The sequence below is a fragment of the Taeniopygia guttata genome, chromosome 2 (genome assembly GCF_048771995.1).
Source record: "Taeniopygia guttata chromosome 2, bTaeGut7.mat, whole genome shotgun sequence".
Taxonomy (NCBI): Eukaryota; Metazoa; Chordata; class Aves; order Passeriformes; family Estrildidae; genus Taeniopygia; species Taeniopygia guttata.
Window position 1 is genome coordinate 41,153,086 of NC_133026.1, and position 15,834 is coordinate 41,168,919.

Consider the following 15,834-nt stretch of genomic DNA (forward strand, 5'->3'; position numbering starts at 1 on the left):
ACAAAAATCATCCTTTGCGAGAAAGAGAAAAATATTCTAGAAGGGAAAGGAGAAAGAGAAGGGAAAAGAAAGGGAATAAAAGACAAAAAAGGCATCTCAATTTTCCTAGTCAAATGATGAAAAAATAGAAGAAAAAAAGAAAGAAATAGACTTTAAATGTGCTTTCTACCTCAGTGTTCTCAGTCTCAACAAGATCTCAACATTTTCCACACAGTAACTGAGCTGCTACATCTGCTCAGAAGAGTTGCAAAAGTTTCATTAGAACTGCCCCATTAGACAACTTTGAGTTTCTTTCTTCATCATCTTTTATCTTTCTACCCTTTTTAATGCAAGTTTTCAGCCTTATAGTCAGTCTGTTAAAGTTTAGGAAATGGAAATACTATTTTCATAGAGGCCCCAGTCCACTATGAAGTTTAAAAGAGCTTTTGATTTTGATGAAGTCTATGTAGAGTGTTTGCATGTTCTAATAGCAAATTGATGAAAAACTATTGATACTGAAAGCAAGAGCTCCAGATTCATAATTAAATATATTTTTCTCACTGAACAGGCTTACCTACAGCAAGTCTTCTGATCTCTTTCCATTTCCATTGCTAGTTAAAAGTGAATTTCAATTGCATTAATAAAATATCTTTTTCCCTAAGACAAGTCTCTCCCTGATTTGCCTTTTCTGAGGCATTAAGGACAATCTTTTGAATAGCATACTTGAAAATTTTCAAAAGCAGTGCAGTTTGCAAAAGCAAACTATAGCAATTTGTTTCAAGAGGTGAGAAGGAGCTCTCAGTTGTATTAAACCCAAACAAAAGCAACGAGAATAGAGCATTTCCTGCAACTGTCCTGGAGGGGAACTAGGGAGGTAAATATCTCCATGATATTGCAAATGCTGAGGAAGCGATTACATGTGGATGGTACCATCATCACCTTAATCAATTATATTCTGTACTAAAATGGGATTTCATTGAGACTTTATTCTTAACTAAGAAGTTAAAATTCTGCTTATAACCTAGAACTGATTCTTAATTACCTAAATTAAACCTAAACTTCACTCTCACGTGTCACAGAACTTTGGCACTGGTGATAAACAGTAGTTCTTTCTTTCTGTATAGATAATATTCACACAAATATGGATGACAGCAAGGACAAATTGGAGTAACTCTTTGGTTTTTAAGGGCGTATATACAACCCAGCACCAATTCGTAGCATTTTGAGAACATGTAAGACCAAAACTGACTTCATCAATGTTTTGAGACTTATTGGTCCATCTAGCTTTGTGCTTAAACAGCCACTGCAATTCATGATTCAGCAATACCAATGTTTTCTGACTAAGACTATCTTGGAGAAGTGATGAAAGTTACTCAGGACATGGTAGTGAAAAAGGAATTGCTGAGCAATTCTTGAGTACTTTAAGCACTGAATAACTACAACCATTGATCTGAGCTTTCACAAAGGATTAGCCAATTTTTCTTTCCCTTTGGTGAAATTGCTTCTCTCTTCAAATCAAGTCAAACACTTATATCTCTTTTCTATGCCTACCTTCCTTGGAAATATTCCAATTTTGTTTCACTAAGGCTGGAAGGTACTCTTTTATCAGCATTTCACTGCAGTTTTGTTTTTTTTTTCAGGTTGTTTTTTTTTAATCTGTACAGGAAAATATTTAATTATAATGTTTCATTCTAACAAGTCAGTGGCAGTGTCTTAAATATACTAACACTGCTAAACCCCATTGAAGAAATATGGCAAAACTAAAACCCAAACAAACAAACAAAAAAAGGCCACTATTATCTATGTTAATGAAAAATTACAGCTTTGCCAGAACAACTGAAATGTGATGCCATCTTCGGAAGATTATCTTTCATACAAAAAGTATGCAAGTGAACAAGAAAAACTGAAGGGGATTAATTTGCTCAGTTATAATCAACTAAGGGCAATTCTGAAGTATTCCACAATTTCCAAATGGATCTCAAAGCAAATGGGAAGATCGGCTAACAACACTTCCTTAATGGTCTTTCAAAGGGAGATAGAGTAATCCGTAAATGGGACTTAACATTCATTTTAATATTTTGCTGTTTTGATTTCTTGGAGAATTCAGAATTTTAGAATCTACGTGAAGTTCCTTGAACATTCATTCACAAAGCAGTGTGTGTCAGACTCTTCCAGCTCACATCTCAGCATCCAGTTCCCACTGGTGCATCCTAACCAGGGTGTGAAGGAATTGTGTTCCCATATAAATGCGTGCTTCATCTTAGACATAGGTATTTATGTACTTTAGGAGAAGTGGAACAAGCTCCCAAGTGAGAAACTGATATATGTATTTTTCCCTTCTCTCACGGGTGCAAAAAATAGCATTTTTAATGGAAAACTGGATTCAGCTGCCTGTTCTGGTATGGAGAGGATCAAAGAGAAGCAACAGTTTTCTGTCAAAGTGTCTCAAATATGCATTTGATCTTTTTTTCTTAAGGATTTATATTCCAGCTAGTTAGTAAGAAAGTACCCAAATCTGTATGTGTGTCTGTTTGCATATAAAGACTTCACTGGCACATACATAGAATGAGTAAGAGTCAATTTTCCAGGAATTAGACACAGAGTAAAATAACTTTTCTTCCCCATGGAGACAAATCTTCTGCATTCCAGAATATATCTCACCTTACAACAGGATCTGATGCTGCAATCCATAACACTTCTGTTTTCACCCCTCAAAGACTTAAGATTCAACTTGACAAGTATTTCTAACACAATAGTGCCTAGCTGTGGTTCAAAAGGGGAATAGGATCACTCTACCAGACCTTACACTGCGCTGAAGGGAACTACAAAAAGGCTGCCAGAGCCCTGAAGTTGGAACAGTTTTCATAAAATGACTCAAAAGGCTAGAGCAGCTAGAAGAGTTCAATCCTCTACATTTCTTTCCTTTTTCTTCCTGAGAAATTTCCACTATTCAGTCCAAGTAGCCTAATCATTACCTGGGGCAATATCTATGTACTGGGCCTAATTAGTTAAAAATACAGTATTGAAATCTTCCCAAGCCTGCAATTAAGACACTGCATTCATCTTAGTCAATAGCTTTATTCTGTTTGTTTTTCAGCTTGGAATAAAGTGACGGATGGTAACCCTGAAATCTAATCCTCTTCAATCCCACAGGCTCTAAGGAAATGAGGTGGCACACTTCTCCTTGCTGTCTTTCCAGGTCTCACCCCTGACCTAGAGCAATCAGCTCCAAGAAAATGCTGATTAGCAACTATGCTCTTTGGTCCTCATCAGTTCTTACCAACAGAGATTTGTAACAAATCACATGGATAGTAGTCCCAGCAACTAAATAGAACGTATCAGTTGTTTTGACAGAGATTTATAAAAGCAATTTATAAACCATGGCCACAAAATAGTGATGCAAGCCTTAGGGTCTCAGTATCATGATGAGGTTCAGTCTGTTATAACCTATGGAGCATAAGGTAATACTCACCCATAATGGTGAGCAGTTGGCATAAATTTTACTAGGTCTGATTTTTAAATGAAGTTTGAAATAATGAAGCTCTTACTGTTTGTTTGCGTTTTGTTTTTTTTTTTTTTAAGATAAAAGAATTCCACAAAGACTCAAGAAGGGATTTTTTTGCTACATTGCAAAGACATCTTGAGATTAGAGCTCTGTTGTTTTCCTGCTAGACCTTTAAATTAGTCGTGGCTTTTGGGAAGTCTAAATTATGCTGCTGATGAGGAAGAACTGGTAGAGTGTGGAGAGAAGGCTCAGCACCTTCACCTGGATGTGCTCTGACTCCCATCCCTCTCCCACTCTGGTGCTCCCTCTCGTACAAGGGGATGTGAAATGAGCTCTGCCTACCTTAAACAGACACAGTGTTGCTGCAGTCCCCGTGGATGGCAGCTATTCTGAGGGCTTTGACAAGCTGAGTGTTTAAGTGTGTCAGGCCCAGGTGACAAAATACTCCATTCTGAATGCAAATTACATGCAAAAGTTAACTAGCAAGGGCACCAGCTGCTAAATTTGACCACTTGTGAGTACAGTGACTTGGATAATTTTCACCCTTCTCTTTTATTCACCTCTTAGTAATTGATTAAGTCGTGAAATTCAAAATAATAGAATTCAGTCTTTGTACTGCAGTATAGTAAAACTGACTTTCAGCTGTTTTCTAATTATTTCCACTTTCATATTACAGCAATGACAGCTTATTAGAATACCAAAAAAAAAAAAAAAAAAAAAGAATAAAACAGGGGCAGGAGGGCTTACAGTGTTGTCTTTCACCAGAAGAGCACAGCACTGGATTCCTGCCAACAGCATTTTATGGGGATTCCAGGCAACAGAATCAGCCCTGCAAAAATCATAAATGGAGAAAGGGAGGTGAAAATTGCATCTATAATCATGGGTACATAAGAATCAAAAAAGACCAAACACAATCCAAGCAGACAAATCAGATTTCCCATACACCCACCCCCACCACAGGTTCAGAAATTTCTCCAAATATTTTTTAAAATGCAGCATTTATGGAAGCCAAAAGGCCACATAATTTCCACCTCAATCCCTAGTAAGTGGATTAAATTGATTTACCTGTGGATACCATGAAGAAGTCTGCGATGCTTCCTTGAAATCAAAGCTGAGCCACCCCAAGAAGCCTGTTGGAACATTTATAGAGCCAAGAAAATATTATTTGTATAAAGTTATTTTGATAATACTTCAACTAATAATTTCTAAAGGTGTCTTATCTCATTTAAAACTTAGTTTACTACGTGGTCAGTGGGCTAAATTTTGCCTTTAGTTACATCTCCTGAAATAAAGATGGCAGCCTGGGGCTATGCCTGAAATAGAGGAGGTTGTGGTCTGTGCCAGAACATGAGCCACAAACCAGAGTGGCCCTTCTGCATAAGCAAAGGCAATGAACTGAAATGGCCTTGCATAACCAGACTCACTCCTGATACCAAAATGTGTTGCTTCCTTTCCCCCAGCCTCAAACTATGAGTGACAGCAGAAAGCTCCACTTTGCACATCTTCCTGCTAGCCAACTCCTTTCTGAGAATTTCACAGGCAAAACAGTGGACAATGATAATCTCTGGCAATTGCAAAGGCTGGGCTCAGATTTTGCAGAGATACGGAAAGCAAAATCTGTCAGTGGGCAATAGCAGCATTTCTGTCACCAGCAACCCAAATGAGCCTAAAATAACTTAAGGCTCCCTCAGCTCATTCAAGAACTAAGTGTGTGCTCTAAGAGTCACTTAGACCTTCTCTGTAGTGAGGAGCTCTCCACTGAAACTCATTTACTTCCATCTAATCTAGATACCTATCTTTGGGCTATACCTTTGGCAGATGTATCTCTCCGGGGACTGTAGAAAGAAGCCAGACAAGTGTTTTATTATACAAGTTCAATATCTGGACAACCTGAGTCAGGGAATGTGATACTTTTTCATGAATTCTGAAAGGATCATCAGGTGCTGTGACCCTTCGGCTCCCCAACAATAACGTTTATCCACAATGGAAAGGTGAGAAGATCATGCAAACACTAAAAATGTCTCACAGTGCATTTGAGCAGCTACTGCTAGATAAATAAATATATTAAATTATTTTCAATATTCATGAAGGCAGAATGCACTTAAGCAAGCCACCTGTGAAGCAAGCAAAGCTCTTCAGAGACACACAAAATACATCAGTCCACAAAATATTTGGATTCAGTTTATTAAAAAAAAAAATTCTAAAGAAAAAGAAAATCACTGATGTAAAGGTTCCTGACCTAAGCATAGAAAATATATGCTTGTTTGGGTTCTGATTTGTTTTTCTTTCCTTGAAATAAAATTATAATAGCTGATGCATGAATTTATCACGGCTATTTGCTACACAGGCCATATATTAGGAACAAGATCAGCTATCTCTGGGAGACAGGATGGCAAAGGCTCACAAGGGAGGTGAAAGTTATTAACTTGTCTTAAAACGTCATCCTCATTAATGGCACACATTAACAGATCACATAATATTTTACATTGTCATGCTCACAACATCCTTCCTGAGATAAGGGCTGCTGCACAAACTACAGGTGGGACCTAGGATAGGAAATTATTTTGCCTCAAACTTAATGGTAATCCTGCAGCACCATGACTTGCAACTTTCTTTCTCCAGCTAGTCCAGATTTGCCATGCTATGGGATGACAATCAAACTGAACTTCCTATTCAGAGACAAATTTTATTCCTCGCGTTCTGTGATTCTATAAAGTCAAAACAATCATTAAGTTATTCTCTGATTTTCACAATTTATAAACAACCTGCTAAAATATAATATTTTTTTTTTAAATTGCATCCAAAAGTTCTGTGTTTGAAAAGGTTGACATTCTCACACTGTTTGTGAAAAACAGGACTAGAAAGGCAGTTGAGAGGTCATCTCAATAGTGTGCCACACCCAAAGACAAGATTAGCCATACTCTCAACCACATCATTTTTGGAGTTTATTGATCAATGAATCAATTATATCTGTACTTTTTCGCATTGAAATGAAAAATAAAATGTAGCGAGAGACCAGCAATTGCTGCCTCCACAGCATTATTTGCCCTACTTTCTGCCTTTAAAAAAAAAAAATACTACTGGAGATCTAGATGACAGAAATAATATTACTCTCCTTGAGCCACAGCAATATAAGATGAATTTGTGATCCATGTTTCTTTACCCAATTCAAAGAGCAAGGATCCAGGGCTGGGAAAAAAAAAAAAAAAAAAAAAAAAAAAAAAAAAAACCAAAACAAACAAAAAAAAACCCAACACCAAAATAAAAAAACCCTCAAACCAGCAATAACAACCAACAACGATACCCAAAAAACACACACAAAAAAAACCCCAAAAAAAAAACGACCAAACAAGAACAACAAAAAACCCCCCATCATGAAGAAGGAGGCATTTAAGAAGACTGAGAATCGCTGGCTCTGTCTGGCTTTAAAGGCCTCTCTAATGATGGAGGCTGCACAATTTAACCACTTAATTTGTAACAGGAACAACACCTTTTTAATTTAAAGTGTCAGTCCTAAACAATGTTACCGTTTGTCACACGGTAATGTTACCGTTTGTTTGAGCATGGTCAGGGGAACAGATTAGTCCTTTTCTTTTAGCAGCACCTTTTAAAGCTTCTGTAGACTATAATGTTCTGTTTATTTATCTTTTCTAGTTTAAATAACATCAGTGCTTTCCATCTTTCCTTATTGGTCATAATTTCTAAATATGATTCTGTTTATCTACATCGCTTTCCCATTTTCTAATCTTTCTCCTGTAGGGCCTTCTTGAGCTGCGCATTTTTATTTGGACAAAATTTAAATAAGGCAGATGGCATGTGAAGCAGAAAGAAAGAATCATTTTATTCACCTCCTTTATCCAATTCTGAAAAGTACTTAACTCTCTTTGAAAATATCACTGGTTTGTGAACTAGGAAAATATCTGGACTTTACAGTAAAGATCTGCTACCTAGCCAACACTCCCCAGCCTATGTTTGTGTACCTGATTACTGCAGCTTAGAATTCTATCTTTATTGAACTCTAGCCTAGTTTTTCCACTTTTTTCTCCAAATTGTCACAAACCCTTTGATTTCTAATCCTGTCCTCCCACTGCCTTTGTCAGAAGTCTTATGTCATTTTCAAATTTGTCAGCACATTCTTTTTCATCCAAGTTAATTTAACAAAAATACCAGATGATTTCTACCCTAAGAGAGACCTTTGAGGAATCCTTCTCATATGTTTTTCCCTTTTCAGAGAACCACTGGTAACTGCTCTGTGGGAATGGTTTTCTAGCCAGGTTTTCACTCACTACCAGAACTGCAGCTTGGCACGTTTCTCTGGCTTTTTGATGAGTTATTGCAAAGACACAGTGAAGTTGACTGTTTCTCCTCCATCCAAGGAGGAGAAAGCACAGAAGGAGGGCAGGTAGATCAAACTAGAATGACACATTTTGTTTAAGACAAATCCAGCTGAGAGCAAGACAGGGTAGGTCAAAACATGACTCTTACCAAACTGCATCCCACACAATGTAATTGGTAGCAAGGTACAAGAAAATTTCTGTTTCATATGCAACAAATCACTTACAGCTGAATGATGGAATCACAGTGTGCACTGCCTGATTAGGCTAATTTCCTAAGCATGGGCTAATAGGTCAAGTCTGATTTTCTCTACTGGCCTAATAATAGGAAAAAGATATAATCAAAGTCAGGACCATCAGGGAAAAAATACTCACACATAGCATTTAAAGCTACGTGAAGACAATACATGACATACACAAATGCTGGAGGGCATATTGATGATACAAAACAAGTTATTAAGAAAGGCATTAGAGATGCAGGTTAAAATACAATAAGCAACTGGAATGCTGTAATGTGAACAAAATAAACTTGGTATAGCCTCTGCTCTTAGGCTTGACTGAACAGGTTGACTGCTAGGGCAGTTTGGACCTACTGGTATTATCTTAAAACATTTTCCTTAACTCGCTTTTCCTCTCTGGTTTGTCTTCATGTCAGAGCTTATCTACTATTTCTGACTTTATTGAAATTTATCTTCCTGAAGCTTAGTGAATTTCTGTTGACATTCTCCCTTTTGCCCTTCCTAAGAATCATAAGATTTATCATTTCATATTTAATGAAAAGAGCCTCCCTAGGGCTAACACATCAATTTTTGGGATCAGAAAATATTCTGAAATGAGATAAATCAATGTAAATCTGGAAACAACACCACTGACAGCCATATAAGATATTCTTAGTAACAGCTTGTGAGAGCACTTAAAGTAGATAATCCCGATGCTTATCAATGATACATGAAAAGCCCTAAATTAGACAGAACTTTACCTGGATTTTACTCTTTGTTTTAATTGTACTGTACTTTTTTGCCTTCAAAGTTACAGCAGGCCTAAACAGCAGTACACACTTGTTAGACTGCATAATGTGCAAATCTTCAACAAGAAGCCAGGCCTTTCAGCAGACTGTAGATTCTCAAAGATTTCAAAAATATTACATTTTTTATATTCCATATATCCGATAGGGGTAGGAGGTATGCTTGCTTTAAATAAAAATAAAAATTAAATAAAATTTAAAAATACAACTCTTCTCTGTGTTTCTTATAGTCTTTCTGAATGGCAGAGACCCTGTCTCACTTCACCTGTTCACATACAATTTCAGTAAATCTATTTCTAGTGGTGCTGTGAAGGAAAAAATGCTACACTAAGAATCACAGTCTGCTCATTTTACCAAAGCACACTTGTTATGTACATGTGTGCCTGATGTCACTTCTGTGGAAAGCCTTCAGTCTTTCCTTATATCCTGTCTTCTTATAAATACAGCTACAAGCTTTTAACTAAAAAATAGAGAAGCAGCCATCCACCCAACCCTTTATATAGTGTGAAAAATAGAGAAAATACTGATAGAACTTCTGAGAACCACTGAGAGGCTCATAACATGAACCACATCTTAAGAGAACAACTGATATTCCAGACTGTAAACCCAATTTATTACTGGACATTTGTCCTTCTACTTGGAAACAATTAACCTCTCACAACTACAGTAATTTTAAAACAGCAAATAACTTAAAGATAATCTGGACATTTTTGCCTTAGTTTAACATGAGGTAAAATCCAAAGAATAAACTTAGTTCTTTTCAAAGCACTAACAACGCACTACAGTTCAGAACAAGACCCAGGCTTATCCCACTATATTTTGTTTCACCTACAGGGACACTGCTCACTGCTCTCCTAGAGCCACTGGAGATGGCCCCAGCACATCTGTTTGACTCACCTAAGGTCCAACACAGATTGCAACCACATCTCTCTCTCCACTACCTATACACAGACACACAAGAGAGTTGTGTAACAGGAGTGTTGCATTCCTGCTGAAAATCTGATGAGTTCTTCTCAGCAGCACACAGCCAAGAGGGAGGTTTGGCAGGCATTTTAAATATTAGGCCTAAATTCTACATATTTATCTCCAAGAATATAAGAAAACTCTTGACTCACACGTACAGTGACTTTATTTATCAATATCTGTGAGACATTTATTTGAAACATGCATCACTGCCTACAGGATCTTTCTTTAGATACTCAGCATTATAAAAACATTTCAGAAATTTAGAGCTTGTCTGGAAATCTCCACAAATATTGCTCCAGATTCTCTTACTGCTCCATGACTTTTAATCTATCTCTTCTGGATTTGTGGCATTGCAATTATAAAGAGAATGCAATTTTAGAAAATATATGAAGTGGCCTATGTTTAGAAAAATACATCTACAGCTAACACTTTCAAGTCATAAAAAGGCACAGTGATTAGTAAAAAAAGATTCATTAGAGGGATTTTAATATCCAAACCTAAAATTACAAAGAATTTTTTTTAAAAAGAGAAAAATTTCTGAACCATTTAGGAAAATGTAAGGACATATACAGGAAATTCAAATCCATAAATATGAAACAGAATAATTTATGACTGGTTGAGTCAGAAGCACACCTTTCTTTTAACCTGTACAAACCCCACACCGTAATTCTAATGTGTCTATTCCCCAACAGAAAGTGAGGAGACTCAAAACTTATGTTTATATATCACTCTTGAAGCATTTTTAGGAAGTAGCAAAAAGAAGAAATTGATTATAAAATAATTTTGAAATATAACCTGACAATAACAAAATGGCTTTGGCTGCTTGTCAGAACCAAGTTATTTGCTGTTTTGAAGCATATGTAACAGAGTAAAATCAGAACGTATTTTTGGTCCCTGTGCAAGGAAAAAGAAATGTTATTAGAGCCCAACTTCTAAAAAAGAAATATCAACAGTCAAATAGCAATTATAAAAAAAAGCAGTGCTAAACAAAACCACACAGTATAGAAACTCACATCAACATGAAACCAGAGGCCATGCTTTTCACAGATATCAGCAATTTTATCCAGAGGATCAAATGCTCCCAGTACAGTTGTGCCTGCTGTAGCACAAACAAGAAATGGTGCTGACCCCTGCAATAGGATTCAAAAGAAAAAAAAATTATCATTTGCACTGCTCATCGCTTCCTTGTATATTTGCAGAACTAAAGTATAAAAAGATCTAGGAATGTAGGACAAAGATGTGACAATCCACATTTTAGTGCTGGAACTCTCTCTCTCTCTTTTTTTTTTTTTTTTTTTTAAGGCATTTTCTATTTTTACTTAACACCATCTCAGGGCAGACTTCTGCAGCTTCAGACTGTTTTGACAGATGCTAGTTTTGTCAAAAGCAAAACATACCAGATATATGACATCTCTCTTTATACGCTGATTTTCAATTCTCAGTCTTTCACATCTCACTACCATATATACTGTCATTCTGACTGATAAAATGAAGCAATTAGCTCAGCCAGCAGACTACCCATGCAATGAAAGGGCTCATCCCTTTAGGGTTTCCACCTGCACTGTCTCTACAACACCCCTGTTCTCTGCCTGGTGAAGAGGAAACTTTATCTAGGGAACGTGATTTGCCTTCAGCCACATTGGTGCACACCATGACAGGGACAGTCACTGCTGTCTGATGCCACGCCTGACCTGCAGCTCAGTGCTATTCCCTTGCTCCAACTCCTGTCTGGGAAAGAAAAAGGGCTGTAGACGGTAACTGAATGTTAGGAGAGAGACCGCTGGAAATCTCAGATGGTGTTAAGGTCAGTCAGATGGGATAAGGAAAGTTTTTGTCAGCTTGGGGTCTCGGACAGCCACAGCCAGCCATCCATCCTTGCTTCCCTTCAGCTAGCAGCATTCCAGTTCACAGACCCTTGGAGATCTGTGCTGGGTCTGCTTGGGAGCAGAAACTGCAGCAATGAAAAGAATGGGTGGAGGCTGTAACAGCTCCATGAAATTGAGGGTATCTGCCCAAGCAATGCCTGCGCAGTCTCACTGCTGGTAAGTGCCTGCTGAAAGAGCTGCTCTGCATGGTTCAGCATGTGGCCTACAGAATGACAACACACTTACTGCAGAGGCACTAAAGGTGTTATTAAATTGTACGAGCTGGGATGACTGAAGTTCATTTGCGGTGAATTAGGTCTCTCAGATGATGTAAGTGTGTAACTCAATGGAGCTTTAGTGAAATAAGACATCCATTTGAAAAATCAGTTTCAAACAATCAATCGGTTTGACTCCACACAAGTCTTCCATGAATCTTCACCCAGCTGAAATCCAATATAATTTTTTTTTCTTTTTTTCTTTTTTTTAAGTGTTTCTACTTTAAGCATCTGTAGAGATAGACAGGCTTATATCACATTTACACTCAGACAGTTCTATACTTCTTTACCATGTAGAGGACTGTTAGAATGGTACATAATTATGATTTATTTGTATTTTAGATTTTCTTTACGAACGGCTAAAGAAGTGAAAAGTAACACTGGAATGAACTTAAATTAATCCCATACATTCACAAAGACTTACCAGCCTTTAATTCACTTCTTGGTCATTTATTCTGTGTACAAGCTACCACAATAATTAATCAAACTTACAAATCATCCTGAATCTTGACTATAGAACACTTGCAAGTGAGGCAAAGATTTATCCAATGCATCTATTTTCTATTAGTGTTCTCAGCAATTTTGCCCCACAGCTACATCAAAGTCAAAGGATCTCAGGCAGCCAATTGGCAACACAACTGAATACGGGGACAAATCTCAGATATCTACAAATTCTAGTAATTGCTACCATTTTACTTTTCCCACAAAGAAGGGAATTACATTCTTATTACTCTTGACAATATAGTTAAACTAATCTTCCTGCCTAAGTTCTCTATAGAGAGAAGACTCCTGCCTTTCATATTCAGTGATCATTTTGTGCTTCAATCACTAGCAAATACATCCTCTGTTGTCTAGTGTCATTAGAATATTTACTGTAATTCACTGAAGCACCCTTCTGTAAAAGTTGTAACAGACACAGTTGGACAGACACACTAAAGTGCTGATTAAATGAAAACCTTCCCATACACCTGTAACTTCCTTTAAAATGCAAGTGAAATCATGTTTTCCTGCAAGCAGAGCATTTTAATATAGAACATTTCTTTTTAAATTGTGGGGTACCATACTGACGTTGAACTTTTAAAAAAAATCACATATGCCAGATGATTTTTTTTCAAATTACTATTACATGTATTGTTAAAAGAACAAACAAGAATACTGTTTTTGTAAAAGCAAAGAGTTGGTTCTCCTGCAAGCCTGCTTCCTATTGCTTTATTTTATTTCAGTCCCTATTTCCCCCGCAGCTTGCTCAAATGAGTAAAGTACAAGTTATCTTTCTCAGAAAATGCCAAGAAGAGAAAGAGGAAAAAAGGGAGTTTGCTAGGTCATTAGGGCCCCCATGTATCAATAGCTATGCTATCCAGCATGAAATTCAAATTAGAGATGATGGTTTGGTAGAAAATTTATCCAAATGAGAACTTACTATAAGCTGTGGTGGCCATGCCAGTGCAGGACAGGACAGGACTGCCTTGGCTTTTCTATCAGCCACAAAGGCAGATTTCCCAAGACAGAATTCCATGGCAGGTATTGGCCATGCCATGGACATTGCATTAGCTGCTTTGCTAGTCCACTCATCATGGACTAAGGGCTAAACTCTAAATTCTGCTGCTCTGATGCACAAACTGGAAATGAGAAATAGGGTGAGCTAACCAAGCCAAAAGAAGATCCTCTTGGAAGTCACATTCAGTCCTTCAAGCTCTCTAAAATAAGTTATGTTCACTATAGGTAAGGACTGTCGTACAGATTGTGGAAATGCACATTAATGTTGTCCAAATACAGAACAGTGCCATTCCCAATTCTTGCCTTTGACTTTCTACTTGGCAAAGTCCCTAAGGGAAAAGAGGCACATCTCTGCACTCTTGCTAGAATAATAGAAAGGACAGAATTTAGCATTTTAACCTTGTAAGACAGTTTTAGACACTAAGCCACATGTTACAGTTCTTGCTCACTGGAGAGGCAATAGAGCAGTAGCTGCTGTAATTAACTGAAAAACCATTTTAGGGAAACATACTGCATCCATTTAAAAAAGGATCAAGGGTAAAAGAAATCCTATAAGAAATGCACTAAATGCTTCAGAGCAGCATTGTACTCAGGACTTTCATTAGCAGTAAACACCCTGTGGAATTTTCCTCCCTTCTAAGAGTGTAGAACCCATAAGCCTTGGCTTGTTCCACAAGTTTGTGGCAAACAGATTGCACCTGTAAGAAAAACATTGTTACATTAACTGCCCTACTTTGAAGATTTTAGTCACTCTTAGTTTTCCTTCTTTCACTCAGACACAAGCACACAGTCTGCATACACTCCTCTCTCCTTCACGCTCTCTCTCCCCCTCTCACCTCTTTCCTGGCCCGCTGGACTTGTTTCTCCAGTTCCTCAGGTATCATCTTACCTCTAAGGGACACAGATTTAAAACTTTTTCAGTTACATTCAAATAGGTTAGTTATGTACAGCACTACTGCATTTTTAAAAGGCTGACAGATCAGAGTCATGGCTTTTACTTTCTTACCTTTCATCTGTTTTGATGAAGTACACGTTCTCTGTACCAATTCCCAGGAAGGAGGCTGCCTTCTTCATGGAGTAATGGCACTGTGAGAGAGGCACAAAAAAAAAGTACACACACAATTAAACAAGAGAAACAAATTCCTATACATAGGGAACAGTGGCAAGTACAACAGCACCTAATAGCCATGACAACAGCATATTCTAACACAAAAAAGCAAACTGATAAGGTACATATCACAAAGCCCATCTTGTACTTAACACACACAGAAAACTGAGGAAAATAAGACAAAAAATCTCACACCATGTTTAAAATTCAGGCTTAAGAAAAAAAATTTGGAGCTCTCTTTCATACAATTTTTCTTAGAGCCTGTTCTGCATTTGAATGAAAAGTAGAAACTTTGAAGTGTCATCAGTGAAAAATTATTAATTGTTTCAAAATATTTTAGTAGAACTGAGTCAAAAGTATCAATGAGTGTAAGAGGTAGGAAATGCATGAGGGAAAGGGTGTAAAGGTTGTTTAACTCAACAGCCTGGAAACAATTAATTATGTCTGAAAGTCCAAAAGCACCACTCCTTGGAAACTGGACTCTTAGGATGTATATTTGAACCTTCATACAATTCTGTATGCTTTCTCTAATCTTCAGCTGATGGCCACTGCCAGACAAGATACTCCAGAGACAGGATACTGTGCTAAACTGACCCAGGGCCTAATACAGCAACCCGTGTTCATAGGATCAAGGAGTTCAACACCCAAGACCTACCAAAGCTTCTGATGTGGTAAAACGGGGATTTGCAAGGCTTTCAATGTCCTATCTCTGCAAAAGGATCTGGAAATCATGGTGGTGTGTAGCTCACATGATTGTGAACCTTAGAAACTACTGTGAAAGACCTTAAGACTCAGAACATCTTCATACTTTACTGTGGATTTTGCAAAAGGTTCCAGTGTGGAGCAGTCTGCATTTTTCTGAAAAATAAGTTGCTATATTAGCAAATAATTTTAGCTAGGTCTCATCACAGAAACATATCTGAGTGTGTCTCATCACAGAAACATGCAGCCCACTTCTCACTTTGCACTGAATAAAGGGCGTCAGTCTATGAAGCCTGTGGAGTGCAAAAGAAGATTTTAGAAATGGGTGTTTATTAAATCAGAATGTGGTAAAATGACTAAGGTGAGAATGCTATTCAAGCCCACAGACCACTATATACTTTTTACAAACTGTTTTCTTTTCAACAAATAGTAATGTTTTATCTAACCATATTTCCAATATTCACCTTTATAAGTACCTGCTCTACTGTGGATACTGTTATTCCAGCACAAGAACACTTTGTCTTATTCCAGAACAAGAGTACACTGATCTCTGCTTAATTTGTCTTCAATATTAGCCTG

At 37.4% G+C, this 15,834-nt stretch overlaps 1 protein-coding gene across 4 annotated transcripts in view; it reads right to left on the reverse strand.

Moving 5' to 3' along the window:
• Positions 1-15,834, reverse strand: part of GADL1 (glutamate decarboxylase like 1) — an 81,979-nt gene that overhangs the window by 44,222 nt on the left and 21,923 nt on the right. For all 4 annotated transcript variants that reach the window (XM_072925751.1, XM_030265006.4, XM_072925752.1 and 1 more), the window contains 5 exons: positions 14,452-14,531; positions 14,282-14,336; positions 10,822-10,938; positions 4,550-4,614; positions 4,232-4,313 (listed from right to left, as the gene is read on the reverse strand). In XM_072925751.1, coding sequence (XP_072781852.1) covers positions 4,232-4,313; positions 4,550-4,614; positions 10,822-10,938; positions 14,282-14,336; positions 14,452-14,531 — 399 coding nt within the window. The remainder of the gene's footprint in view (positions 1-4,231; positions 4,314-4,549; positions 4,615-10,821; positions 10,939-14,281; positions 14,337-14,451; positions 14,532-15,834) is intronic.